The sequence below is a fragment of the Callithrix jacchus genome, chromosome 1, assembly GCF_049354715.1.
Source record: "Callithrix jacchus isolate 240 chromosome 1, calJac240_pri, whole genome shotgun sequence".
Taxonomy (NCBI): domain Eukaryota; kingdom Metazoa; phylum Chordata; class Mammalia; order Primates; family Cebidae; genus Callithrix; species Callithrix jacchus.
In genome coordinates, this window is record NC_133502.1 from 99,060,648 (window position 1) to 99,088,354 (window position 27,707).

Below are 27,707 nucleotides of genomic sequence, written 5' to 3' on the forward strand. Positions count from 1 at the left end.
GAAGTGAAGGCCGGGTGTGGTGAGCTCAGGAGTTTGAGATCAGCCTGGGCAACATGGTGAACCCAATCACTACTAAAAATCCAAAAAATTAATCAGGCGTGGTGCTGTGCACCTGCAATCCCAGCTTCTGGAGGCTGAAGCAGGAGAATTGCTTGAACCTGGGAGGCAGAGCTTGCAGTGAGCTGAGATCGCACCATTGCACTCCAGCCTGGACAACAGATCAAGACTCTGTCTCAAAAAAACAGAACCAAACCAAACACATAAAAGTGGGCCGGACACAGTAGCTCATTCCTGTAATCCTGGCACTTTGGGAGGCTCAGGTGGGTGGATCACGAGGTCAGGAGATTGAGACCATCTGGCCAACATGGTGAAACTCTATCTTTACTGAAAATACAAAAATTAGCAGGGTGTGGTGATGGGCACCTGTAGTCCCAGCTACTCAGGAGGCTAAGGCGGTAGAATTGCTTGAACCTGGGAGGCAGGGGTTGCAGTGAGCTGAGGTTGCCCCATTGCACTTCAGCCTGACGGAGCGAGACTGTCTCAAAAAAAAGTAGAATCATACATCCTAGCACTTTGGGAAGCTGAGGTGGGAGGATTGCTTAAGGCCAGGAGTTTGAGACTAGCCTGGTCAAACTTGTGAGAGTTTGTCTCTACAAAAAAACAAAAACAAAAAAAATTAGCTAGATGTGGTGGAGCAACCCTGTAGTCCCAGCTACTTCTGAGGCTGAGGTGGGAGGATTGCCTGAGCCCAGGAGGCCAAGGCTGCAGTGAGCCATGATTGTACCACTGCACTCCAGCCTGGGTGACACAGTGAGACCATGTCTCAAAAAAAAAAAAAAGAAGTGGAATTATACAGTAGTTTTCCTTCTTTGTCTAGCTTTTCTCACTTAGCATCAGAACTTCATTCCTTTTTCTGACTGAAGAACATTCCATTGTATGTGTATACTGTGTTTTATTTATCCGTTCTTTTGATGGACATTTGGTTTGCTTCCTCCGTTGTAGCTCCTGTAAATAATGTTGCTGTGAACACTGATATAGAAGTATCTGAGTCCCTCCTACGCCTTTTTGTAAAGTTGCTTTAATTCCTTTTTGAAACAAGGGGGCACAGAAATAAGTGTTCACTCATAATGTTATTGTACTAGTCTGTGTTCTGGGTTGTAGAAGCTGTGGGCTTAGATAGTGTTGGAGGAGAAGAGGTGTAGAGATGTTCCCTTCCTCACTCTTGAACTGACGTCTAGGCCTGGGTGTGACAGGCCTTTCTGCACCTGTCTTCTGTACACGTTTTCTGTCACCATCGACTCTGGCTTGCTTTCCTGTCTCTTCTTATTATCCCTTTCTACTCTATAGCTCCTTGCACCTTTTCACGCCATCCAGAAATCTCAGAACAGATACACTTGGTGATGTGCGAAGAAATAAAATACAAGAATTTTTTTAAAAAAGCATTCTCAATCTCTTAAGATAACTCTTCTAACTGAAAAAAAAAGCATTCTCGTTAACATAAATGAATTGTACTCCAGTGATTGAGATTCCACCCAGATCATAATAAATGATGTAAAGAGAAAGATATTTTAGTGCAAAGGATTGTGAAATAGGTTGGTCTTACCTAGGGCCAGTTTCCTGCTTTTTACAGCTATTTTCTGCTTTAGAATTATATGTCATCTAAAAGCACCAACATGTTTTTTTAATTGTACTTTAGGTTCTGGGGTACATTTGCAGATCATGCAGGATTGTTGCATATGTACATACATGACAATGTGGTTTGCTGCCTCCATCCCCCTGTTACCTACATCTGGCATTTCTCCCCATGTTATCCCTCCCCAACCTCCCCACCCCTGTTGTCTCTCCCCTAGCCCCCTGCAAGAGACCCCAGTGTGGGATGCTCCCCTCCATGTCCATGTGTTCTCATTGTTTAACACCCACCTGTGAGTGAGAATGTGTCATTTGATTTTTCTGTTCTTGTGTCAGTTTGCTGAGAATGATGGTTTCCAGATTCATCCACGTCCCTGCAAAGGATATGAACTCATAGTTTTTTATGGCTGCATAGTATTCCATGGTGTAGATGTGCCACATTTTCCTTATCAGTCTATCATTGATGGGAATTTGGGTTGGTTCCAGGTTTTTGCTATTGTAAACAGAAGCACCAACAGTTATAGAACATGGCTCCCACTAGTAGTGAATATCCTAGCAATGGAGTCAGCAGGGGAATCCCTTTGTGTAGAAGGACTTTTTATGAGCCAAGAGCCACCTCTCTGGATCTAGTATTTAATGAACAGTGAATTGGGAAAGATAAAATATTTATTTATTTTTTGAGAAAGAGTCTTGCTCTGTCACCCATGCTCTGTCTCCTGGCTCACTGCAACCTCTGCCTCCTAGGCTCAAGAAATCCCCTCTTTTCAGCCTCCCAAGTAGCTGGGACCTTAGGTGTGCAACACGATACCGAGCTAATTTTATTTTCTTTTTTTTTTCTGTAGAGAAGGAGTCTTGCCATGTTGCCCAGGCTGGTCTCAAACTTCTTAACTCAAGTAATCCACCCAACTTGGCCTCCCAATGTGCTGGGATTACAGGTGTGAGCCACCATAGTATGGAATAAAATGCCACCCCATATAGTTTTATCATTTATATTAAAATGGACATCTACCGCATCTACCTACTTTGAAATTCACCTGTGCCATTTACGTCTGTTTCATTCCTGGGCTTTCCAAATATATTTTCTTATTAAATCTTTTTATTTTATTTTATTTTATTTTTTTGAGACAGTTTCTCTCTGTCGCCTGGGCTGGCTTGCAGTGGCACTATCTCAGCTCATTGTAACCTCCACCTCCCAGCCTCAGGTGATTCTCATGCCTTAGTCAACCAAATAGCTGAGATTACAGGCATAGTCACCACGCCCAGCTAATTTTTCTATTTTTAGTAGAGATGGGGTTTCACCATGTTGCCCAGGCTGGTCTCCTGGCCTCAAGTGATCCACCCGCCTCAGACTCCCAAGGTGCTGGGATTACAGGTATAAGCCACTGCGCCTGGCCTCTTTCAACTCTTGCTCAGATGTCACCTTCTAAATGATGCCCACCATAACCTTCCTGTTTAAAGTTGCAAGCACCTCCCCGCTGGTAGTTAGGCTTCTAGTCCCTTTACCCTGCCCTATTTTTTTTCCTCCAGGTACAATGAACACTTTTTAATAACTTACCAGTTACTCTTTTTTGCTATTTTCTGTCTTTCCTCACAGAATCTCACCAGGGAAGGGATTTCTTTTCTCTCTGTTTTGTCTATTGTTGGATTCCAGAGTCCTAGTATAGTGCCTGGCACACAGTAGGTACTAAATAAAGATTTGTTGAATGAATGTATTAATGAATTATTGGTAAGGGGATACCTGTGAAAACTTGTGAATTTTGTAGCTGTGGTTTAAAAAAAGTTATAGTAGCCTGGTGGTGGGTACCTGTAATCCTAGCTACTCAGGAGGCTGAGGCAGGAGGATCACTTGAACCCAGTAGGCGAAGGTTGCAGTAAGCCAAGATTGCACCACTGCACTCCAGCCTGGGCAACAGAGCAAGACTCTGTCTCAAAAAAAAAAAAACTTATAGAGAAATGTAATAAAATAACTGTAAATTTGGGGTTGCTTTTCTTATGTTTTAAGTTCCAGGTGTTCTTTCTTTTTCTAAATTTTCAGCTTCAGTTGTGGAGAGCCAAAAGGGTATCATTCCTCGAGCTATTCAAGAAATATTTCAAAGCATTTCTGAACATCCTAGCATTGACTTTAATGTAAAAGTATCTTATATAGAAGTATACAAGGAAGACCTAAGAGATCTTCTAGAATTAGAGACATCCATGAGGGATCTTCACATCCGAGAAGATGAAAAAGGAAACACAGGTAAAGTAGCCTGCTTAATCAGTTGCCTTCATTAGCAAACAGACATGCTGTAATTCAGTTTCTGGATATATTCCAAGGAATCTTTAAACAGATACAGAAGCAAAATGAATTTGTTTTTACTTTTAAATTGAATAGCCTTATTGATTATTAATCTCTCTCTCTCTCTCTCTCTCTCTCTCTCTCTCTCTCTCTCTCTCTCTCTCTTTTTTTGAGACAGAGTCTCTCTGTCACCCAGGCTGGAGCATAGTGGTGCCATCTTGGCTCACTGCAACCTCTGCCTCCCGGGTTCAAGCGATTCTCCTGTCTCAGCCTCCCAAGTAGCTGGAATTACAGATGTGTGCCACCACAGCTGGCTAATTTTTATATTTTTAGTAGAGATGGAGTTTCATCATGTTGGTCAGGCTTGTCTCAATCCTGACCTCGTGATCCACCCAGCTTAACCTCCCAAAGTGCTGGGATTACAGGTGTGAGCCACCATGCCCAGCTTCTTTCTTCCTTTTTTGTTTTTTAAGTTAAGTTTATATATATATATATTTTCATATTGACATTTCCTTGTTTTTTGTTGTATTCCTCAAGGTCTGACTTTCTACATTAGTAGCCTATTAATTTCATTAACCAATACCCATTTGTTGGAAATGGGAGAAGGTTAGAATGGGAGGGTCAACCTGCAAGGATTTTAAAGAATAACAATTTCTGCTTTTCTAGTTTATAAGCTAATATGTTCATCATAGAGTATTTTGGAAACAGGAAAGTATAAGGAAGAAAGTTAAAGATAATTTTTAATCCCAGAGCCTAGAAATACCAACTTACCAACTTCTCTTTTTGGTGTGTTTCCTTGCAGATTTCTTTTTCTATATACATGTAATTTTTAAAAATACATACTTGCAACCCTGCACACAGTTTTGCATTTTATATTTCACTTAATATTTATATTGTGAAAAATTTCACATGTGATTAAATATTTTTCATGGTTACATGGTAATTTGTCTTATGAATGCATTTATAGTTATTTAATATTAGACATTTAGGCTGTTTCCAGGTTTTAACTATTATTAATAATATTGCAGTGACTATTCTTTTTTTTTTTTTAAGACAGGGTCTCACCTCTGTCACCCAGGCTGGAATTCAGTGGCATGATCATGGCTCACTGCAGCCTCAACCTTGCAGGCTCAAATGATGCTCCTACCTCAGCCTTCCCGAGTAGTTGGGACTACAGACACCTGCCACCATGCCTGGCTAAGTTTCATATCTTTTGTAGAGATGGGGTTTCACCATGTTTGCCCAGGTCTGTCTTGAACTCTTGGGCTCAAGTGATCTGCCTGCTTTGACCTCCCAAAGTGCTAGAATTATAGGCATGAGCCACCATGCTCGGCCTATTCTTGGATGTCTTTTTCTCCTAAAAAACATATTTAGTAAAACCTTCCTGGAGATCCTGCCAGAGAAGGGAAGTTCCTAGCAGTCAGGAAAATAAGATGTCTTTAGTCGTTCAAATAGCAGTCTACAGGAAGCAGCAAATCTTGCCTCTTTATAGCCCTGTCCTGGCATTTCTGGATGGTTGAAGAAATTATTTTTGTTTTTGTTTTTTGAGGAAGAAACTATATATGGTAGTTTATGGTCTTACTAGATAATTCGGTACAGTTTATCTCTTCTGGATAGAGTTCAGACTGATGTTTTGAGCTCCTTTATCTTATGGAATACAATTACTAAATGTTTTTATCTTTTATCAGAGAGTTAAAAAATAATACATGCGGCTGCAACTTTGGGAGGCTGAGGCGGGTGGATCATGAGGTCAAAAGATCGAGACCATCCTGGTCAACATGGTGAAACCCCGTCTCTACTAAAAATACAAAAATTAGCTGGGCATGGTGCTACGCGCCTCTAGTCCCAGCTACTCGGGAGGCTGAGGCAGGAGAATTGCTTGAACCCAGGAGGCGGAGGTTGCAGTGAGCCGAGATCGTGCCATTGCACTCCAGTCTGGGTAACAAAAGCGAAACCCCATCTAAAAAAAAATAATAATAATACATGCTTCTTGTAAGATATCAAGCGACATAGAAGTATACACTTCACTATCACTCTTGGTAAACTTGATGATCAAAATATTCCATATCTGATAATGCTGAAAAAATTTTGGAAGGATGTTACAAATTATCTTAAATTACAGTATGTCTTACATAATGTCCCACTCACAAGTAAAGTGCATTTGTTTGACATATTTCTTTAGAATATCTGTGTGAAGCAGGGATGTCCATGCTGACTGCTGCACAATTAGTACACATGGGAACCTTTTTAAAAATGCTGATTTCTGCGTCCTACTTCTCAGGGATTCTGATTTAAATGGTCTGAGATGGTGCCTGGGCATTGCCACTTTCTTTTTTATAAAGCTACCCGGTGATTTGTGTCTGGGTTTGAAAACTAGAGTGCTAACTTATAGCCTAACATTAGAAAAATTTAATGAAAGCTTTACTGTGATTTACAGGTATTTAAATGGACTGGATTGTTTAAAAAGTGTCATGATGGTCTCAATCTCTTGACCTCGTCTCTACTAAAAATACAAAAATTAGCTGGGCATGGTGGTGCGTGCCTCTAGTCCCAGCTACTTGGGAGGCTGAGGCAGGAGAATTGCCTGAACCCAGGAGGCGGTGGTTGTGGTGAGCCGAGATCATGCCATTGCACTCCAGCCTGGGTAACGAGCGAAACTCCGTCTCAAGAAAAAAAAAAAAAGGTGTCATGATGGAAATAATGAAAGTGAAGTGATTACTTTTTAAAGAAATAGTGATGTGACACAATCTGAGTAAACAGGAATTATGGCAATATAATTCGACCATGAAACCAGAAGCTTTTCTTCTCTGATTTAGTTCCTAAGTCCACCTACTTCTTTTTGAAATATTTTTGAATATAAACAAATAATGCAGGTAGTAAATGTGGTTTATTTTTAGTTCATTTTGCCATTGAAATAACAACTGTTTTTCTTTTTTGAGTACAATAAATTATGGCGTTCGATGTGTTTTCTTTTAATTGCCATTTCATCTGTTTACCTTGCACCCTGATATTATGTAAAGCATACCTGTTTTTTTTTTTTTTTTTTTTTTTTTGAGATGGAGTTTCGCTCTTGTTACCCAGGCTGGAGTGCAATGGCGTGATCTCGGCTCACCACAATCTCCGCCTCCTGGGTTCAGGCAATTCTCCTGCCTCAGCCTCCTGAGTAGCTGGGATTACAGGCACGCGCCACCATGCCCAGCTAATTTTTTGTATTTTTAGTAGAGACGGGGTTTCACCATGTTGACCAGGATGGTCTCAATATCTTGACCTCGTCATCCACCCGCCTCGGCCTCCCAAAGTGCTGGGATTACAGGCTTGAGCCACCGCACCCGGCCAAGCATACCTGTTTTAAAAATGAATAACCAACTTTATTTGTATTGATTTTTTTTTTACTCATCATTGAGTATGACCTCACAATACCAAAAAATCCTAAAAGCTAAGGATGGTTTGATTATTAACAAAATTGGGAAAAAAAAAAAAAACATAATGATTTTTAATTGATACTAATTAATTTTTCGAATCTACTGATTACCTCTTTTGAATTATAGATTTAATTAATTTATAAAAGATGAATCTAGGCCAGATGCGGTGGCTCACATCTGTAATCCCAGCACTTTGGGAGGTGCAGGCAGGCAGATCACCTGAGGTCAGAAGTTCAAGACCAGCCTTGCCAACATGGTAAAACCTCATCTCTACTAAAAATAAAACAAAAATTAGCCAGGTGTGGTAGTGTATTCCTGTAAACCCAGCTACTCAGGAGGCTGAGGCAGGAGAATTACTTTAACCTGAGGTACACATTGCAGTGAGCTGAGATTACGCCATTGCACTCCAGCCTGGGCGACAGGCTGAGACTCCATCTCAAGGAAAAAAAAAGATTAATCTATTAGGCTTTACAAATCAAAAGACTGGAATGAAGAGTTTTTCTCTTGTCGGTCATTATAAGGAATTGAATGTGACTCATGACTCTAAATAAACTAGATAGTTTAAAAAAAATTATAGTTTTTAGAATTTAAACATTAAAATGAGTGCTGTCTGTTAAAATAGTTTCTTTGGGAGATTATCTAAAATTATTTGCTAACGTTATTATTATTATTTGAAATGCTGTTGACTTTTTAAAAAAAGACTATCTTGGCCAGTTTAGCAAATGGTAACTGTTAACTATAGTAGGTTTTGATGAAAACTTGGCTTAAAAACATGTTGTTGCTATTTTAAGTGATTGTTGGGGCCAAGGAATGCCATGTGGAGAGTGCAGATGAAGTGATGAGTCTTTTGGAGATGGGGAATGCAGCCAGACATACGAGTACCACCCAAATGAATGAGCACTCCAGCAGATCACATGCGATTTTTACAATCAGCATTTGTCAAGTTCAGAAAAACATGGAGGCAGCTGAAGATGGATCATGGTATTCCCCTCAGCATATTGTCTCAAAGTTCCACTTTGTGGATTTGGCAGGATCAGAAAGAGTGACCAAAACGGGGAATACTGGTGAACGCTTCAAAGAATCCATTCAAATCAATAGTGGATTGCTGGCTTTAGGAAATGTAATAAGTGCTCTTGGGGACCCACACAGGAAGAATTCACACATTCCATATAGGGATGCTAAAATTACCCGGCTTCTGAAAGATTCCCTGGGAGGCAGTGCCAAGACTGTCATGATTACATGTGTCAGCCCATCCTCCTCAAATTTTGATGAGTCCTTAAATTCTCTCAAATATGCCAACAGAGCACGGAACATTAGAAACAAACCCATTGTAAACTTCAGCCCTGAGTCAGACCGTATAGATGACATGGAATTTGAGATTAAATTGCTTCGAGAAGCTTTGCAAAGCCAGCAGGCTAAGGTCAGCCAAACTAACCAGATCCATCGAGAGGGGAGTCCTGATACAAATAGGATTCATTCTCTTGAGGAGCAAGTAGCTCAGCTTCAAGGAGAATGTTTGGGTTACCAATGTTGTATAGAAGAAGCCATTACCTTCCTGGTGGACTTAAAAGATACTGTCAAACTAAACCAAAAGCAGCAACACAAATTGCAGGAGTGGTTTAACATGACCCAGGAGGTCAGGAAGGCTGTCCTCACTTCATATCGAGGAATCGGAGGCACTGCAAGTCTGGAAGAAGGATCACAGCACGTTACAGTTCTCCAGCTGAAGAGAGAGCTTAAGAAATGCCAGGTACTTAGACATCATTTATTTATTTATTTATTTATTTGATACATAATGTATGTACATATTTTGGGGGTACATGTGTTAATATATATAGACATTATTATGGATAACTAAGGACTAAATTTATTTGAGCAAGTAAATTCTAAGAGTCATTTTTGAATTTTAGTTTTTTTTTTTTAAAAAGATTTACATATAGAATCTCACTTGCCTCTCTTACTTTGTTCTTTCTACCCTCCCTTTTCCTATTGCTTCCTCCTCACTCTTCATACCCTTCTTGGCTCCTCCTCTTTTCTCCTTTGGTTAAAATATATTTTAATTTGTTATATTTATTAAAGAGAACTTTGTGGACCTGGTTGTCAATTTAGAGATTGAAAATAAACATGTTTCAGAAATAAAATTAAGTTATCTTCTACTGAGTTTTTCTCCCTCTATGGGTCAGTAGTTCTTGAAAGAAAAAAATACTTCATCCCTTGTGTTTGGAATATAGGTTTTAAAAAAAACCAACAAGTTAATATATTTATTAATATTTAAGGAATATATGTATGTACATGTGTGCATGTTATATGTACATATATTGAGTTTCCCCACTTCTCATTCAGAAACTATTTATTGTGTGAAGATTGTATGTCATGGTGGGAATAGTGGAGGACAGGACACACCTCGTTATTGCTTGCTTGAAGTTTGCAATCTAGTGAGCAAATGAATGGTCCTTCAGTTTTTCTTGAGATAACATTGCTTCCAGCTTCCATGGTTCTGTCCATTTTTCAAAATAAGAACACTTACAGTTAAAAAGAGCTTTTTAGTTAAAAAAGAAATATCCTTTAAGTATATTTCCTTTTTTTTAAAGCTCTAAGCTTACTTCTTATCTAGCTAGAAGTATTTCCTCAAAGCCTTTTTATGTGTAGCATTATAAAAAAAGGCATTTGTGTCATCCTTTGTTACAGCAGTTCTCAGAAATTTTTGATCACAAGACTTCTTTATGCTTTTAAAGCGAGATCCCTCAAAGAGCTTTTGTTTATGTGGGTTATATCTATTGATACTTACCGTGTTAGCATTAAAACTGAAAAAAATCTAAGCTATTTATTAATTCATTCAAAACTAACAGTAACCCAATTACATGTTAATATAAAGAGCATTTTTAATGAAAAATATTTTCTAACACACAATTTTAATGAGAGTAGAATTGCTTTACATTTTTGCAAATCTCTTTTAACATCTGGCCTAATAACAGTTGGATTTTCATATCTGCTTCAGCATTCAGTTTGTTGCAATATGTTGTTTTGCTTGAAGTTTGTGAAGAAAATTCAGCCTCAGCCTCATATTATAGTATAGCCTCATAGTTGTGTAGTTTGAAGGGAGGAGTATTTCACTGATTTTTTTCAGATAGTTGTGGATATTCTTCTTTACTATTACACCAAAACTCAACAAGTAGAAATTTCTAGTTGCCTGAAATATGAGATTTGAAACTATTTTGTTACATTAAGATCTGTACATTAAAAATGTACTAGTCTTAGCCAGGCACAGTGGCTCATGCCTGTAATCATAGCACTTTGGGAGGCTGAGGCTGGAAGATTGCTTTGAGCCCAGGAGTTTGAGACTAGTCTGGGAAACAAAGTGAGACATGTGTCTCTACAAAAAATCAAAAACTTAGGCATGGTGGCTGTGGTCCCACCTACTCGGGAGGCTTAGGTGGGAGGCTCAAGTGAGCCCAGGAGTTCAAGACGGCAGTGAGCTATGATTGCACCACTGCACTCCAGCCTGGGTGGCAGAGTGAGACCCTGTCTCTAAATATAAATGAATAAATAAATAACATAAAAAGATGTAATACTTTTGAAATCATTTTTTTGAGTTTTTTTTTTTTTTTTCTGAAAGTTAATAACTCTGCCTAGGTAGAGTAGGCTGTTCCTTGTTAGTATAAGAAACTGCCAGGTGCAGTGGCTCACGCCTGTAATCCCAGCACTTTGAGAGGCTGAGGCAGGTGGATCCCTTGAGGTCAAGAGTTCGAGATCAGGTTGGCCAACATAGTAAAACCCTGTCTCTAGTAATAATATAAAATTAGCTGGGTGTGGTGGCTCATGCCTGTAATCCCAGCTACTCAGGAGGCTGAGGCAGGAGAATCGCTTGAACCCAGGAGGTGGAGGTTGCAATGGGCCAAGATTGCATCATTGAACTCCAGCCTGGGGACCAAGAGTGAAACTGTCTCAAAAAAACAAACAAAAAAACTGGTGGAACAGGAAGTACTGGTAATTGGAAGCTTGAATGTTGGAACGCATATAGGAGTTGGCAGTAGGAAGTACTTTTCCTTCATGCTTCTAAGGTGGCTGAAATGGAAGCCCATCAAACCCATTGCTTGGGGGTAAGGTAGGTAGTAACTTCCTCTTTCCACATGCTGGAAAATAAATTTAAGTTTGCTCTCGATTATGTTCTCTAGATTATTACATCCTAAAGAAGTTAACAGTTTTGTTGAAAAAGTACCATAATGAGATTATTTTGGGAATGGTAGGTTGCAAAAAGCAATCAGAATTCTTTCTCTCTTCTTTTTTTTTTGAGACACGGTCTCCCTGTGTCACCTAGGTTGGGGTATAGTGGCATGATCATGGCTCACTGCAGCCTTGACCTCCAGGGCTCAAGCAGTCCTTCCACCTCAGCCTCCCAAGTAGCTGGGAGCACAGGTCACCATGTGAGGCTAATTTTATATTTTTTTGTAGAGACAGGGTCTTGCCACGTAGCCCAGGCTTGTCTCAAACTCCTGAGCTCAAGCGATAACTCCTGCCTCAGCCTCCCAAAGTGCTGGGATTACAGGCATGAGCCACCACAACCCACCTTTCTTTTTTAAAAATCTAAATCTTATGCCAGCAAACAGCTTTCTTAATCGCAGGAGCTCTCAGACCTTTGAAAGTGCTAATGCATATTATGAATCTCAAAGTAAAAGACATGTGGTACCTGATTTTAAAAAATGGATTCCTTTTTTTGTCTGGGATCTTGCAGGACTAGGACTAGTAATCTTTGCATACCAATCTTTCCTTTTGGATGGCAGATGGCAAAATGATTTGTGTCATTCCTCACCTTGTGTATCTTTCTTTTTTTTATTTTTCTCACTCTGTCACCCAGGTGGGAGTGCAGTGGTGCAATCTCAGCTCACTGCAACCTCAGCCTCCCGGGTTCAAGCAATTCTCCTATAATCCTGAACAGCTGGGATTATAGGCACGTGCTACCACACCCCAAGCTGTTTTTTGTATTTTTGGTGGAGGTGGGGTTTCATCATGTTGGCCAGGCTGGTCTCAAACTCCTGACCTCAGGTGATCCCCCGACTTTGCCTCCCAAGGTACTAGGATTACAGGCGTGAATGCTGTGCCCAGTTTGTATCTCTTTTAAAACTTGTTTTGGGCTGGGTGCAGTGGCTCATGTCTGTAATCCCAGCACTTTGGGAGGCCAAGGTGGGGGGATCACTTGAGATCAGGAGTTTGAAACAGCTTGGCCAACTTGGTGAAACCCTGTCTCTACTAAAAATACAAAAATTAGCTGGGTGTGGTGGCGCATGCCTGTAATACCAGCTACTTAGGAAGCTGAGGCAGGAGAATCACTTGAACCTGGGAGGCGGAGATTACAGTGAGCCAAGATCACACCACTGCACTCCAACCTGGTGACAGAGCAAGACATTGTCTCAAAAAAAAACAAAAAAAACCGTTTAGGCCAGCATAGTGGCTTACACCGGTATTTCCAGCACTTTGGGAAGCCAAAGTGGATGAATCAAGAAATTCAAGACCAGCTTGGGCAACAGAGTGAAACCCTGTCTTTACAAAAAATTAAAAAAAAAAAAGTAGCTGGGTGTGGTGGCATGCACCTGTAGTCCCAGCTACTTGGGAGATAGCCTTTCACTTCAGCCTCATGAATATCTTGGGACTACAGGTGTGTGCCAGTGTACCTGGCTAAAAAAACATTTTTAAAACTTTCTTTTCTGTTCTTCTGTGAGAGGCAGAATAACATACTGGTTAGGAATATGGATACCAAACTCCCTAAGTTTCAATCCTGCCTCCTTTTCTTACTACCTGTATGATCTGGGTCAAATAGTTGACCTCTCTGTGCTTCAGCTTACCCATCTATAAAACGGAAACAGTAATACCCACCTCATAGGGCTGTGCAAATATTAAAGCGTTAGTTCCCATAAAGCAATGAGATGCCTGGCCTGTTCTAAGGCTCAATATATGTTAGCTTATTACTATATATACTTGTCATTTATTTTTCACCTGCCTTTGCCTAGGATATACATCAGTGGTAGCTAAGCTCAGTAGTTGTGGGTAGGGATACATCCCAGGGGTTACTCTGAAGGCTGCTTGGTAAACTCAGCTGTTTAGGGAGATTGCTGGGCAAGGTGACCAGAACATCTGTGTGATAAGCAAGGATATTCTTTTCTCAACTCCTGTTATCCTTGAGCCTATTAGGCAAGCAGGTAAGTACTTATTTTAAAAATTCTTAGTCAAGTTAAGATCATGGGCCATCTTACAGATGGAGTAACAGCTGGATTTTTGCTAGGGAAGTAAGTGTCATTTTGAAGTTACCATCTTCTTTTTAGAAACTGCCAGATGCTGTTGCAACCCTGATTTTGCACCATGAGTCAATTTTTGGAACATTCCACCTGCTCATAAATAATCTCTTAAGGGACTTTATTGCCCTTTTTAATCCAAGTTTTGAACACAGAAAAAATACATGAACACAAATGCATTGAACAGATAAATGCTCTTTTAAATAAATAATAAACCAAATAAAACTAAGTTATAAAGCATATGTAAAAATATCTAAATATTTAAAAAATATTTAAGGAAGCTAAAATTACAGATTCAAATATGTAAAATGCTTATTTATAATGTTTTAAATATTATAAATATTTAAGTATGGGAAAGCCATTATATTTTAAGCTTCTCAAGTAGACAGTTTTCATATACAGGAAGTTAAAAATTAGGAAAATTGGCTGGGTGTGGTGGCTTGTGCCTGTAACTTTTGGAGGCCTAGGCAGGCGGATCACCTGAGGTCAGGAGTTCCAGACCAGCCTGGCCAACACGATAAAACCCCATCTCTACTAAAAATATAAAAATTAGGCGTAGTGGTGGACGCCTGTAATTCTAGCTACTTGGGAGCCTGAGGCAGAGAATCGCTTGAACCCGGAAGGCAGAGGTTGCAGTGAGCTGAGATTATGCCATTGCACTCCAGCCTGGGCAACAAGAGTGAGACTCCATCTCAAAAAAAAAAAATCCATCTATCTGTCTGTCTATCTATCTATCTATTTATCTATCCATCCATCTCAGGAAAATCTTCCTGTCTTCATGGTAATGAATTCCTATGTTGTAGCAATGATAGGTTCTCTCAACTATTTCTGCCTTTCTTAGAAAGAAATCAGAGAAAGTTGAAAATGAAAAAAACAATTTGTGAGACATCATCAAGGTATAATCAAGTCACCTTTTTTGTTACTATATGGGGTTTCTTGGTAATTTTCCATGGTGAGTGTCACTTGTGCCTTCTTTCCCCACTAGTATGCTCTCGCTGCTGAAGAAGTAGTATTTAATCAGAAGGAACTGGAGGTAAAGGAGCTGAAGAATCAAGTGCAGATGATGGTACAGGAAAACAAAGGGCATGCTGTATCTTTGAAAGAAGTACAAAAAGTGAATAGATTGCGGGTAGGTTTCTTAACGTATCTATCTCTGTAGATTTACTTGAAATAGTACCTAACTAAACACGGTAGCATTTTAAATGCTAAATGGGAACTTATGTTCATTTGAAGAATTCTGAACATAGGCACCTGAAAGAATTATTAGCTTTTCCCTTAAATCTGCTTAAATGGAAACATTTTTTATTGTTAGCTTGACTTTGGTTTTAGAAATATAAAGATAATATCCAGGAAATTAATTTATAAATCATATTATGGTTATGATTTTTCCATACTTTTCCCTCCTGTTGTTTGCCAGGGTACTATAGGCAATGCAATATTGTTAGGAGTTGAAAGGTAAATACAATAATTTAAACTTTAAAATGTATTTAAGTTATCCTCTTATACCTTGTGAGTGATTTGCTTTTTAACTTTGCTTAACTATTTCAAATTTTCTGTCTTAGCTTTCCTATTATTAACATGGATATGTCTACAGTATAACATAGTATGCCTCTAAATATTATGCTCCCTGGCTGTGGCTTCTCCCATCAGCCCAAATAGCTAATATCATTTAAAGCCTTTAGCTTCCTATCAGGGAATAACTAATGCCCTGAGAAATAATCTAATCCAGGACATACCAGATTTTGATTTTCACATTATTTGATTTTTGTTTTCTTTTTTAACCCTTCTAATTGTGTTTTGTTGTTGTTTTTGTTTTGAGACAGGATCTCTGTTGCTCAGGTGGGTGTGCACTGGCACAGTCACAGCTCACTGCAGCCTCGACCTCCTGAGCTCAAGTGATCCTCCTACCTCAGCCTCCTGGGTAGCTGCAACTATAGATGCACACCATAATGCCTGGCTAATTTTCTGATTTTTTTGTGGAGACAGGGTCTCACTGTGTTGCTCAAGCTGATCTCAAACTCCTGGGCTCAGTGATCCTACCATCTCAGCCTCCCAAAGTGCTGAGATTGATTGCAGGCATGAGCCAACATGCATGGCCATAATTGTATAATTTAAAAACGTAAAACTTAAGTATATACAAAACAATACATATTATTCAGTGATTTATCACAAAGAGAATGGCTGGGTAACCACCACCAGGTCAAGAAATTGCTAACTGCCAGTGCCTCAAAATTCTTAGTGCCTCCTTACAATCACTGTTACTCCCTCTTCCTTAAAAGAGAGCCACTCTCTTGACTTACATGGTAATCATTTCTTTGCCTTTTCTTATGGTTTTATTATCTAAATATGTGCCTTAAACACTACAGTTTAGTTTTTGGAATTTTTGTTAATCTATTCAGTATACATTATTCAGTATCTGACTGGTTTTGTTGAACATTGTTATGATTCATCCACTTTTTAATGGTAATATTTTTTCTGTAAATTGTAATATTTTATCTATAATGCGTAACTGTGGTTTGTTTAGTTTGATAGCTACATAGGATTTTATTGTGTGACTATACCACAATTTATTTTCTGTTCTACTGTTTGATGGACATTTGTGGTTTTCTGTGAAATTTTCTCGTGAATTTTCAGTGTCTCTTGGTACACATGCACACACATTTCTTTCAGATTTCGTGCTAGGAGTTGAATTGCTAGGTCATAGGGTAGGTGTATCTTCAATTTTTATAGGTAATACCAGATTGTTTTCCATTTTACACTCCCACCCAGCACTATGTGGGCATTCCCACTGTTCCATATGCTTCTCAACATTTGTTATTGTTAATTTTTAAATCTTAGCCAATCTGGTAGATATGTAGCATCATTTTATTGTGGTTTTAGTTTGCATTTCCACGATGACGAGTGAGGTTGAGCATTTTTTTTTCATAGGTTTTTGGCTATCTGCATATCCTCCTTTGTGAAGTACTCAGTCAAGTCTCTTGCTTATTTTTCGATTGAGTTACCTGTCTCCTAAATTAATTTGTAGAAGTTTGTTATATATTATGGGTATGAGCTCTTGTTGGATATTTTGGGTATGATTGCAAATAATTTTTCTCTTTCTGTGGCTTCCTTTTTACTCTTAGTGGTGTTTTTGATGAAGAGTTCTTACTGTAATCAAATTTATCAGTCTTTTTCTTTATGGTTAGTGATATTTGTTCCCTAGTAAGTTTTTCCTTTCCCCAATTGTTTTCTCTGAGGATATTTTCTATATTATCTTCTGAAGCTTTATTGTTTTGTCTTTCATATTAGCTGTATAGTCCTTCAGGAATTGATTTCTGTGTATGGGATAAAATAAAGATCAAATTGCGTTTTTTAAACAGAGATACTCATTTGTCCCAGCAACATTTATTGGAATCCATCTTTTTACAACTGTTTTGAGTGCTATCTTTATTATAAATTAAGGTCTATTTGTGCATGAATCTCTTATCTATTTCTTTTTTTTTTTTTTGAGACGGAGTTTTGCTCTTGTTACCCAGGCTGGAGTGCAATGGTGCGATCTCGGCTCACTGCAACCTCCACCTCCTGGGATCAGGCAATTCTCCTGCCTCAGCCTCCCGAGTAGCTGGGATTACAGGCACGCACCACCATGCCCAGCTAAGTTTTTGTATTTTTAGTAGAGTCGGGGTTTCACCATGCTGACCAGGATGGTCTCGATTTCTTGACCTCATGATCCACCCGCCTCGGCCTCCCAAAGTGCTGGGATTACAGGCGTGAGCCACTGCGCCCGGCATCTCTTATCTATTTCTTTGCCTTCTATTGTGTTGGTTGATTTGTATATACTTCAGCTAGCATCACATTTCTTATTTATTGTAGGTTTATAAGTCTAGGTATTTTGTAGAGCAAGGCCTTCTGCTAGTCTCCTTCCTTCCTCACTCTCCAAATGTCTTGGATGTTCCATATACATTTTATTTTAATTTAAACATTTTTAAATAATAATTTTATTGAGATATAATTTCCATACTGTAGAATTCAGCTTTTCACATATACAATCAGTGATTTTTTTTAGTGTATTTACAGAATTGTCTAACCATCACACCATCTAATTTTAAAATATTTTTATCACCGCAAAATGAAATCTTGTATCCATTAGCAGTTGCTCATTTTCCTTCTTTCCTTAGCCTCTGGCAAAAACCACTTTACTTTCTACCTCTATTGATTTGCCTATTCTAAACATTTCATATAACTGGAATCATACAGTAAGTGGCCTTTGTATGTGACTTCTTTCACTTAGTATGCTATTTTCATTTATTTTTCATGGTCAAATAATAATTGTGTATGTTTCTAGGATACAATGTAATGTTTTGATGTACGTATACATTATAGAAAGAGTCAATCAAGCTGGTTAACATTAATTCACTAATTAACATTGAATTACATTTATATATCTGTTTAGAATTAATGAACATATTTTGATTGAGTCTCTTAATTCGTAAGCATGGTATAGTTCTCTATTTACTTGTATTTAGTCTGGTTTTTCTCAGTAATGGCCTACATTTTTTCGTGCAGAAATACTGCAAATAATTTATAGATTTCTTTGTAGGTACTTGATTTTTTTCTGTCACTATAAATGGTATTTTTAAAAAATTTCATTTTTCTGATTTCCTAATTGTTGGTATGGAACATGTTGTCCATATTAATACTTCATTTATCCAGCAACCTGACAACTCACTTTTTGATGGTATCAGGAGTGTCCAGTTGTCACTAGGTGGGAAGCCTTAAAAATTCCTGAGATAAATAGAAAGATCCAAACTTTTTGGAAGTAATTCCTTTTTTTTTTTTTCCCAGAGACAGAGTCTCACTGTGTCACAGTCTCAGCTCACTGCAACCTCTCCCTCCTGGGCCCAAGCGATTCTCCTGGCTCATCCTCTCACGTAGCTGGGATTCTAGGAACCCACCACCATGCCTGGCCATAAACTTACTGCTTCTGCTGCTTTTTTTTTTTTTTTTTTTGAGATGGAGTCTCTCTGTCACTCAGGCTGGAGTGCAGTGGCGCAATCTCGGCTCACTGCAACCTCTGCCTCCCGGGTTCAAACAGTTCTCCTGCCCCAGCCTCCTGAATAGGTGGGACTACAGGCATGTGCCACCACGCCTGGCTAATTTTTTTGTGTTTTTAGTAGAGACAGGGTTTCACTATGTCAGTCAGTCTAGTCTCAAACACCTGACTACAAATGATCTGCCTGCTTTGGCCTCCCAAAGTGCTGGGATTACAGGCATGAGCCATAACACCCAGCTTAAACTCACTTTTTAATTCTAATATTTTATCTGTAAATTCTTTTGGATTTTCATTTGTAATTATATCACCTGCAAATAATGACAGTTTCATTTCTTTATAATCCTTTATCTTTCTGTATCTTTTTCTTCTGTATTGTCTATATTGTATACTTTAAATAGTTGGATTCTATAGTTTGTGAATTTTGTCTCAATAAAGTTATTATAAAAATAACGTATATTTGCTGGGATCTCAAATGCAGTGTTGAATACAAGTGGTGATAGAAAGCATCTTTGTCTTGTTTCCAGTTATAGAGGAGCTTTCAAAATTTCACTCTGAAGTATTATATTTTCTATAGGTATTTTTAATTTACCCTTTCCCAAACTAAGGAAATTACTGAGAATTTTTATTAGAATGGAGCAGTCACAGAGGATGTGCTTAATCCCCTAGCAAGGAGTTGTGACAACACCTATAAAATGTTACCTGCTAGGGAAACTCAGTAGACTCAGTGTCCATGGGTTATATTGAGGACAGTGGGTCATGAAGGCGTCCTTTGCCTAGCATGAATCAAAGTCCCAGACTACCTGAAGGAAAGCAGGTGTAGAGCATAAACCGCATTGATTGTGCCAGTAATTAAGCATAGTGAGTCAGTGTTATCAGGGTGTTTAGGAACACTCCCGAAATCTAAGTTCTCAGATATCTGACAACCTCATAGCAGGTCTTCTAAAAGATAGCAGTCAAATCTGCTATGTTAACTTTTTTCTGCACAATTGTCCTAGATTTGGTTTGCTAATGTGATGTTTAGGATATTTGTCAGTGAGCTTGTCCTATATTTTTCTTTCTTATAATATTCTTGTCAGGTATTATAACAAGTTATACTGGCCTCATAAGATAGATTATTTAGTGTCCCCCTATACCTGGAAGGGTATCCAAAAAATTGATACTATGTCTTTCTTTCTTTTTTTGAGTTGGAGTTTTGCTCTTGTTGTCCAGGCTGGAGTGCAATGGCGCCATCTCGGCTCACTGCAACCTCCGCCCCCTGGGTTCAAGCGATTGTCCTGCTTCAGCTTCCCAAGTAGCTGGGACTACAGGCATGCACCACCAGGCCTGGCTAATTTTTTTTTTTTTTTTTTGAGACAGAGTCTCACTCTGTCACCCAGGCTGGAGTGCAATGGCATGATCTCAGCTCACTACAATCTCTGCCTCCTGGGTTCAAGCACTTCTCCCGCCTCAGCCTCCTCAGCTGGGATTATAGGTGTGCACCACCATATCCAGCTAATTTTTTTGTATTTTTAGTAGAGATGGGGTTTCACCATGTCGGTCAGGCTGGTCTCAAACTCCTAACCTCGTGATCTGCCTGCCTTGGCCTCCCAAAGTGCTGGGATTACAGGGATGAGCCACCTCACCTGGCCTAATTTTATATTTTTAGTAGGGACAGGGTTTCTCCATGTTGGTCAAGCTGGTCTTGAACCTCTGATCTCAGGTGATCTGCCCACCTTGGCCTCCCAAAGTGCTGGGATTACAGGTGTGAGCCATCACACCCGGCCATTATTTCTTTCTTAAATGTTTAGTTGAATTAGCCTGGTAAGCATTTGGGACTGGAAATTTTCTTTGGGGGAATGTTTTATGAATTAAATTATATTAATATTTTCTTTTTCTCCAGTTTTGATAAGGTTTATTTTTCTAGGAATTTGACCACTGTATCTAATTTCCAAATGTATTGGCATAAGTTTATGATAGTCTTTTATCTCATTAATATCTTTCGCTATGTAGTCACATGTCCCCTTTCTCATTCCTGATTATTTGTGCCTTCTCTCACTTTTTTTTTGCTTGTAGTTTCACTAGTAAAACTACCAATTCATTAGTCTCTTCAAAGAGACAATTTTTCCCTTTGTTAATCTTCACTAATGTTTGTTTGTTAGATTAACAAAGTCAAAAGTCAAGTACTTCATTATTTCATTAGTTCGTTCACTATTTCATTTATTATTTAATTCTTTCTTCTTTTGGGGTAATCTGTTATCTTTATAACATCTTTAGATGAATATTTAGTATATTGATTTTTAGCTTCTCTTCTTTGATAATATATGCATTTAACATTATATGTGTATTTCTAAGTTTATCTTGATTGCACTCCACGTTGAGCTCAAAATGTTTCCTAATCTTCATTGTGACTTTCTTTTTGACTTGTGAATAACATAATTATTTTACTTACAGGACATGGGGGATTTATTTTTGTTTCATCAATTTTTATTGCATTGTGATCAGTTAACATACTATGTCTGATTTCAGTCCTTTTGAAGGTATTGAAATTTGCTTTTTGGCTTAGAATAAGGCAAATTTTTATAAATATTACAGAAGTACTTGAGAAGAATATGCATTCTGCAATCATTGGGCACTGTTAATCTTGTTTTTCAAATCTACATTTTTAACTTATCTTGGAAGTGTTTTTGTTATATCACTAATTTATAAAGTGATGTTAAAATCTCGCATGTGACAGATCTCCAGTCTGTCTCCCAGGCTGGAGCATAGTAGCACAATCATGGGTCACTACAGCATTGACCTCCTGGGCTCAAGCAATCCTCCCACTTCAGCCTCCTGAGTAGCTGGTACCACAGGTGCACACCACCATGCCTGGCTAATTTATGTATTTTTTTGTAGAGAAGGGGTTCTTCCCTACATTGTCCAGGCTGCTCTCAAACTCTTGGACTTAAGTGATCTACTGGCCTTGGCCTTCCAATGTGCTGGGATTATAGATGTGAGCCTGACCCTATTATAATTTTGGATTTTTCTTACTTCTCCATGAAGTGCTGATAAATTTTTGCATTATAAATATTGAAACTGTTTTATTAAGTGCATACAAATGTAGAATTGTTATATCATCCTGGAGAATTGCTCTTTTAATCAATTTTACCTCTTTTTATCTCTTCTAATGAGTTTTGCCTTAAAGTCTACCTTGATATTACTATAGCTACACCAGCTTTCTTTTGATTAATATTTACATGGCATCTCTTTTACTATCTTATTTTTAATCTGTGTCTATTTTAGATATGTTTCTTGTAATCAGCATATGGTTAGATAATTTTAAAATCCTGATAGTCTTTGTATTTAATTTCATTATTTAATTTATTTATTAATATAATTACTATTTTGGTAAAAATCCACCATTGTGCCTTTTATTTATCCTTCCTCCTCTGTGTTCTTTTTTCTCTTCTTTTTACCCTTTTTTTGGATCCACTGGGTATTTTTACTTTTTCTGTTGTTTTCTCCACTAATTTAGAAGTTAAGGTTTTGCTGTTTTTATAGTGGTTATTCTAGAGAGTACATGCACCCTAATATTAATTGGTACTTTTATCCCTTTCCCAGACAATGTAAGAACTCCACTGAATCCTTTTTAATTTATATGCTATTGATGTATATTTTAATTATCTGAATACATGATTTTAAAATAAGATTGCATTTTTATTGCTCAGCATTTATACAATGAAAATGTAAGGGGTGTTTTTTCTGTTTGTTTTTTGTTTTTTCCTGTTTCAACATTGTAGTACATGTGAAGTATTAAGATGAATGACTGGTTGGACGTGGTGGCTCACACCTGTGATCCCAGCACTTTGGGAGGCTGAGGTGGGTGGATCACAAGGTCAGGAGATCGAGACCATCCTGGCTAACATGGTGAAACCCCGTCTCTACTAAAAAATTAGCCAGGCATTGTGGTAGGCACCTGTAGTCCCAGCTATTTGAAAGCCTGAGGCAGGAGAATTGCTTGAACCTGGGAGGCAGAAGTTGCAGTGAGCCAAGATTGCACCACTGTACTCCAGCCTGGGCGACAGAGTGAGACTCCATCTCAAAAATAAAAAGATGAGTGACTGTTTCTTATTTACATAAATTTGTGCTTGTAAAACAAAGATTGACATTAGAGCTTTCTGGATTAGATACACTTCAAAAATTTTCTTTAGAGATTACATAAAAAACTAAACCACATACACACACTAACACACACACACATAGCCCTGTGTGCATAGTCCTTGCACCTTTGGTTTCCAAGTTCTCTCTCCTCTCAGGATTATCAGTTGGCTGTATACTATTTCTGTGCTTTTTGCTTCCATTTTCATTAAGGCTTTTACTTCCCTGCACTTGTTACCTCCTTCTGCCTCCTTTGCTGCAACCTCTGCTGTCTACAATTCTTTCTGCACTTTTTCAACTTTCTTGTTTCTTTTACTTCTTAGGTTTTACTCAGAAAGTCCATATTTTAATAAAGAAAGCTGATCAAAATGTTGAGGTTTGCACAGCAACCAGTCACAGTGGATGGTGTATTATCTTTGAGTATTTGACTTTTTTTGACTGTTTGTTGCTTCTTGCTATTAAAAAGGTTTTGCCACTCAGAATAATCTTAGTTACTTATGAATACCAGAGGGCTAGTCTCTGGATAAATGAAAATTGACTGTATTATTAAAGTAGTTGTGATTTTGGTCAATGTAAAATTCATTTTTAATCAAAATCCAAATGTCCTGAAAGGCTCTGTTTTTAAAATTTTCATCTCTCTTCTACAAAGAATGAAAAAATAATAGAACAACAACTTCTTGTGGATCAACTGAGTGAAGAACTAACAAAACTTAACCTGTCAGTGACTTCTTCAGCTAAGGAAAATTGTGGAGATGGGCCAGATGCCATGATCCCTGAAAAGAGACCATATACTGTACCATTTGATAGTCGTTTGGGGCATTATATTTATATCCCATCAAGACAAGATTCCAGGAAGGTAAAGTTCAAACATTAATCTTTTTCTTATTTTGAGGTTTAAAAAATTTAGCTATATATAATATCACAGTGTATTTGTACAGTCTCAGCACTATACAAAAAACCAAATATCAGTTTGGTTTTATGGAATTTTGTGTATATCTTTTAAGCATATTTCTTTCTAATAAAAAACTAATAAATGAGAATACATAGTTATATTTGGAGGGAATAGTTGGGTGGATATAATGTCTATACTTCAACAATGTGAAAAAGATATCCTTTGCTATGATATTTTCAGATATGATCTTGTTTAATATCTACATGAATTTATTTCTTCCTTTCACCACACAAAGCTGAGATGTTAGAGGGTATTTATTTCAACTTGTTTGGTCTGTCATTATTTTTGAAATAATATTTATATGTTATTCAGTCTTACTAAGTAGACATAATCAAGACTATAAATATCAATATGAATTTTAGGTTGTGTGTGGTTGGTAAATATATATACACACAGATATAAGAATCCTCAAGGAATCTCTATTATGGAAAAGACTTCATTAGCAGATTCATGAGTTTTGGTTTAGCAGGTTCATGAATTCTGGTTTTTATTTCTTTTTTTTTTTTTTGAGACGGAGTTTCACTCTTACTACCCAGGCCGGAGTGCAATGGCGCGATCTCGGCTCACCGCAATGTCTGCCTCCTGGGTTCAAGCAGTTCTCCTGCCTCAGCCTCCCAAGTAGCTGAGACTACAGGCGTGTGCTACCATGCCCAGCTAATTTTTATATTTTTAGTAGAGATGAGGTTTCACCACGTTAACCAGGATGGTCTTGATCTCTTGACCTCGTGATCCACCTGCCTCGGCCTCCCAAAGTGCTGGGATTATAGATGTGAACCACCACACTTGGCCATATTTCCTAATTTTATGAAGGAAAATGACTTATTTATGTCAGCTCCATCTGGTTGTTACAATCAGAAGGATAAGAAATGAAAGGCAAGTGATGTATAAGCAGTGCCATAGACTTTGCATCAGGCAGTCTTGGGTATGAATACTGTAGTAGCTCTGGACATTTGGTTTTCTTTGTAAAAAGAAATTTTAAAAGGAAATTACAATCCCAGAGAACAAACTTTGACTCTGAACCAAAGGTTTTATTTGTTCCTTCAATAATTCCCACACTCTCACAAGAGAAACCTAGATGCCTGCCAGTTATGGGACAAAATAGCCATGTATTATACTTGTTAGATCAATACTTCTTGAGTTGGTTCTTCCTTAAAGAATTCCCCTTCCTCATACTCCACTGGGATGCCAACTAAAAAACTTTAGCCCCATCTGTCATGATGCTGTTGTGATAGATGATGTAAGGTGGCTGACAGCGGAAGCACAAAAATCAGACATAAGATGATTTTCAGAATCACGTAGGATTTTTTTTAGGAGAGAATACATGAGGGGCCTGTTTGTCAAGTGATTAAATCCCAAACACTATATGATACTCATATTCTACTATGTGTTACAATTTTAACAGCTTATAGTAATTTATATTGATAAATGGACTGTCTCCTCTTAAGATTTTATTACCTTTTGTGATAATTCATCTCGAGGTTTGGTTATAGAGGTGATGAAAAGGGAAATATTTTGCAATAGAAACCAGAGCAAAGGTATAAAGGCAATTTCTAATTTATTGTTGTTGTTTTCTAAAGTCATTTTTTTTAGAATTTAAAGTGCATTTCCAATGGAAAAATTTTATAATACAGAAAATTCCCAGGCTAGCCCATACAATTTTACTTATCTTATGAAATATATTAACTATTTTTCCTGGAGCCTTAATTCAGCTATACCTAACCACCATCTATAAAAAATAAGTAGATACATTATGATTTCAAATTGGGAGTATTGGCCTGTCAGAAGGAGTGGAGATGGCTCTGAGTTTCTTCCTGTGGTGGGATTTGGATTGGAGAGGATGCAGACTTTTGGCAGCAGCACCACAGTTCTCCAGGTGTTCTGAACTGGGAAGATGGGGAAACGGGAACATTTTTTGGGCTGTGTCTGTGCTGTGTTTTAAAAGCTGGGATGTTTTCTACACCTTTTGGTTTCATTTTTGAATACTACTTTCCATAAGTGAAGATAGAAGAGTTGTCCAGAAGAGAAGATGCTGTGTATATTCTGAAAGAAGTATTTGTCTGTGAGGCACAACAATATTGTTAAATTAATTTTGACCTTTGTTTGAGGGGAGCATTTTCCATTGATTGGCTATTTTAAGAGTGCCTATTTAACAACCCCTTTAAAATCATCTAGAGTAACAGGATAAAATTAGACTTGTAAAATATCTTTTTTTTGTTGGTGGTGGGGGAATCACTTGCAAGGTCTGTACAAGTCTGCCTATGTACTCTCTGGATCGAATATTTGCTGGATTTAGAACACGAAGTCAGATGCTCTTGGGTCATATAGAAGAACAAGATGAAGTCCTCCATTGCCAATTTTCTGATAACAGTGATGATGAAGAATCAGAAGGCCAAGAGAAATCTGGAACTAGGTATGTTAAATATACACTGATTTAATAAACATTTAGAATTATGTGATGCAATAAATATAGAAGTGTAGGTATTTTACACTGGAGTATATCTTTTCCGTTTAATATAAGAGTAGATAACTTTTGCTAAAAGTACTATCATCGAATATATTATGAAAATAGTATTTGAATCCAAATCATCAGACTTATAATTGAAAAATAATTTTGCTTTTGCTTTCGGAGCTTTTATAGTAATCAGATTCTAATTTTCAGAGGGAATTTTTTTTTTTTAATTTCCTTATTCATCTGCCATGATTTCAACAAACATGACTTTTCTACTGGATTCAACATGGGGAGGCATCCTTTCATTTTGAACAATAATAGTAAAATTCTGTTTATAAATGTAATTAATTTTTTTTTTTAACATTGCTGTCACTTTTTTGGGGAAACTAATTTGAGGGCAGATTAGAAAATGCTAACACATAAGTTAATTTTCTGATTTTTTTTTTTAGATGTACTAGTCGTTCATGGATTCAGAAGCCAGACTCTGTTTGTTCCCTTGTTGAATTGAATGATACTCAGGATGAAACACAAAAGTCAAATTTGGAAAATGATGGTACATAGATTTTCATAAATAATTTAGACCTAATGGTTATAGGATATTTACCTTTTGCCTCAGTTGATAATTAAGAAACATCCAGGAATTCTCAAAGACCATAACTAGGTACAAATGCACTCCTGGTTGGTAGAACTTCTTTTATGTTCTCTGTTTTAACCTCTTTCACTCTTTCTACTCCTTAATAGAAAAGATTTTCTGTCAATTAATTATGGCTAGAGATATAGGCTAACTCCCTCAGAATAAGGATTTTTATATTCAGATCTGAATTGGTATGCTTTGTACTCCTGATGACTTTAAAATACAGTGTAAGTAATTGTAGTAGGTTTCTGCTCCTTCACTAACATCAATGATGTATTTGGCATTAAAATTCAGTTAATATACTGGGTGTTGGTAATGTTTTAGTATACAACTGCTAAGAATTTTTATGCATCAGTAACAGCATCAAAAACATTTATGAGCCAGGCATAGTAGCTCATGCCTGTAATCCTAGTGCTTTGAGAGGCTGAAGTGGGAGAATTGCTTGAGGCCAGGAGTTTGAGACCAGCCTGAGCAACATAGTGAGATCTTCTCTCTACAGAAAATAAGCCCAGCATGGTGGTGCATACCTATAGTCCCAGCTACTCAGGAGGGAGGCTGAGGTGGGAGAATCACTTGAGCCCAAAAGTTCGAGGCTGCAGTGAGCTGAGATCACACCACTGTACTCTTAAGTCTGAGTGACAGAGCAAGACCCTTCTCAAAAAAACAAAACAAAACAAAAAACAACAAAAAAGAAAACTACTACTACCCTATAGTTTTCAAAACATTTTATTTATTTATTTATTTGTTTGTTTGTTTGTTTATTTATTTATTTTTTAGACAGAGCCTTGCTCTGTCACCCAGGCTGGAGTGCAGTGGTGCAGTGTTGGCTCACTGCAACCTCCACCTCCTGAGTTCAAGTGATTCTCCTGCCTCAGCCTCCCGAATAGCTGGGTCTACAGGTGCGTGCCACC

At 37.9% G+C, this 27,707-nt stretch overlaps 1 protein-coding gene across 10 annotated transcripts in view; it reads left to right on the top strand.

The window, feature by feature from the left end:
• Window positions 1-27,707, top strand: part of KIF27 (kinesin family member 27) — a 107,489-nt gene that overhangs the window by 28,884 nt on the left and 50,898 nt on the right. For all 10 annotated transcript variants that reach the window (XR_008475699.2, XM_035303673.3, XM_035303662.3 and 7 more), the window contains 6 exons: window positions 3,665-3,865; window positions 8,118-9,076; window positions 14,599-14,742; window positions 23,411-23,617; window positions 25,954-26,123; window positions 26,612-26,715. Coding sequence is in view for 9 of the 10 variants with exons in the window: in XM_035303673.3 (XP_035159564.1) it covers window positions 3,665-3,865; window positions 8,118-9,076; window positions 14,599-14,742; window positions 23,411-23,617; window positions 25,954-26,123; window positions 26,612-26,715 (1,785 nt within the window). In the remaining variant the exon portion in view is untranslated. The remainder of the gene's footprint in view (window positions 1-3,664; window positions 3,866-8,117; window positions 9,077-14,598; window positions 14,743-23,410; window positions 23,618-25,953; window positions 26,124-26,611; window positions 26,716-27,707) is intronic.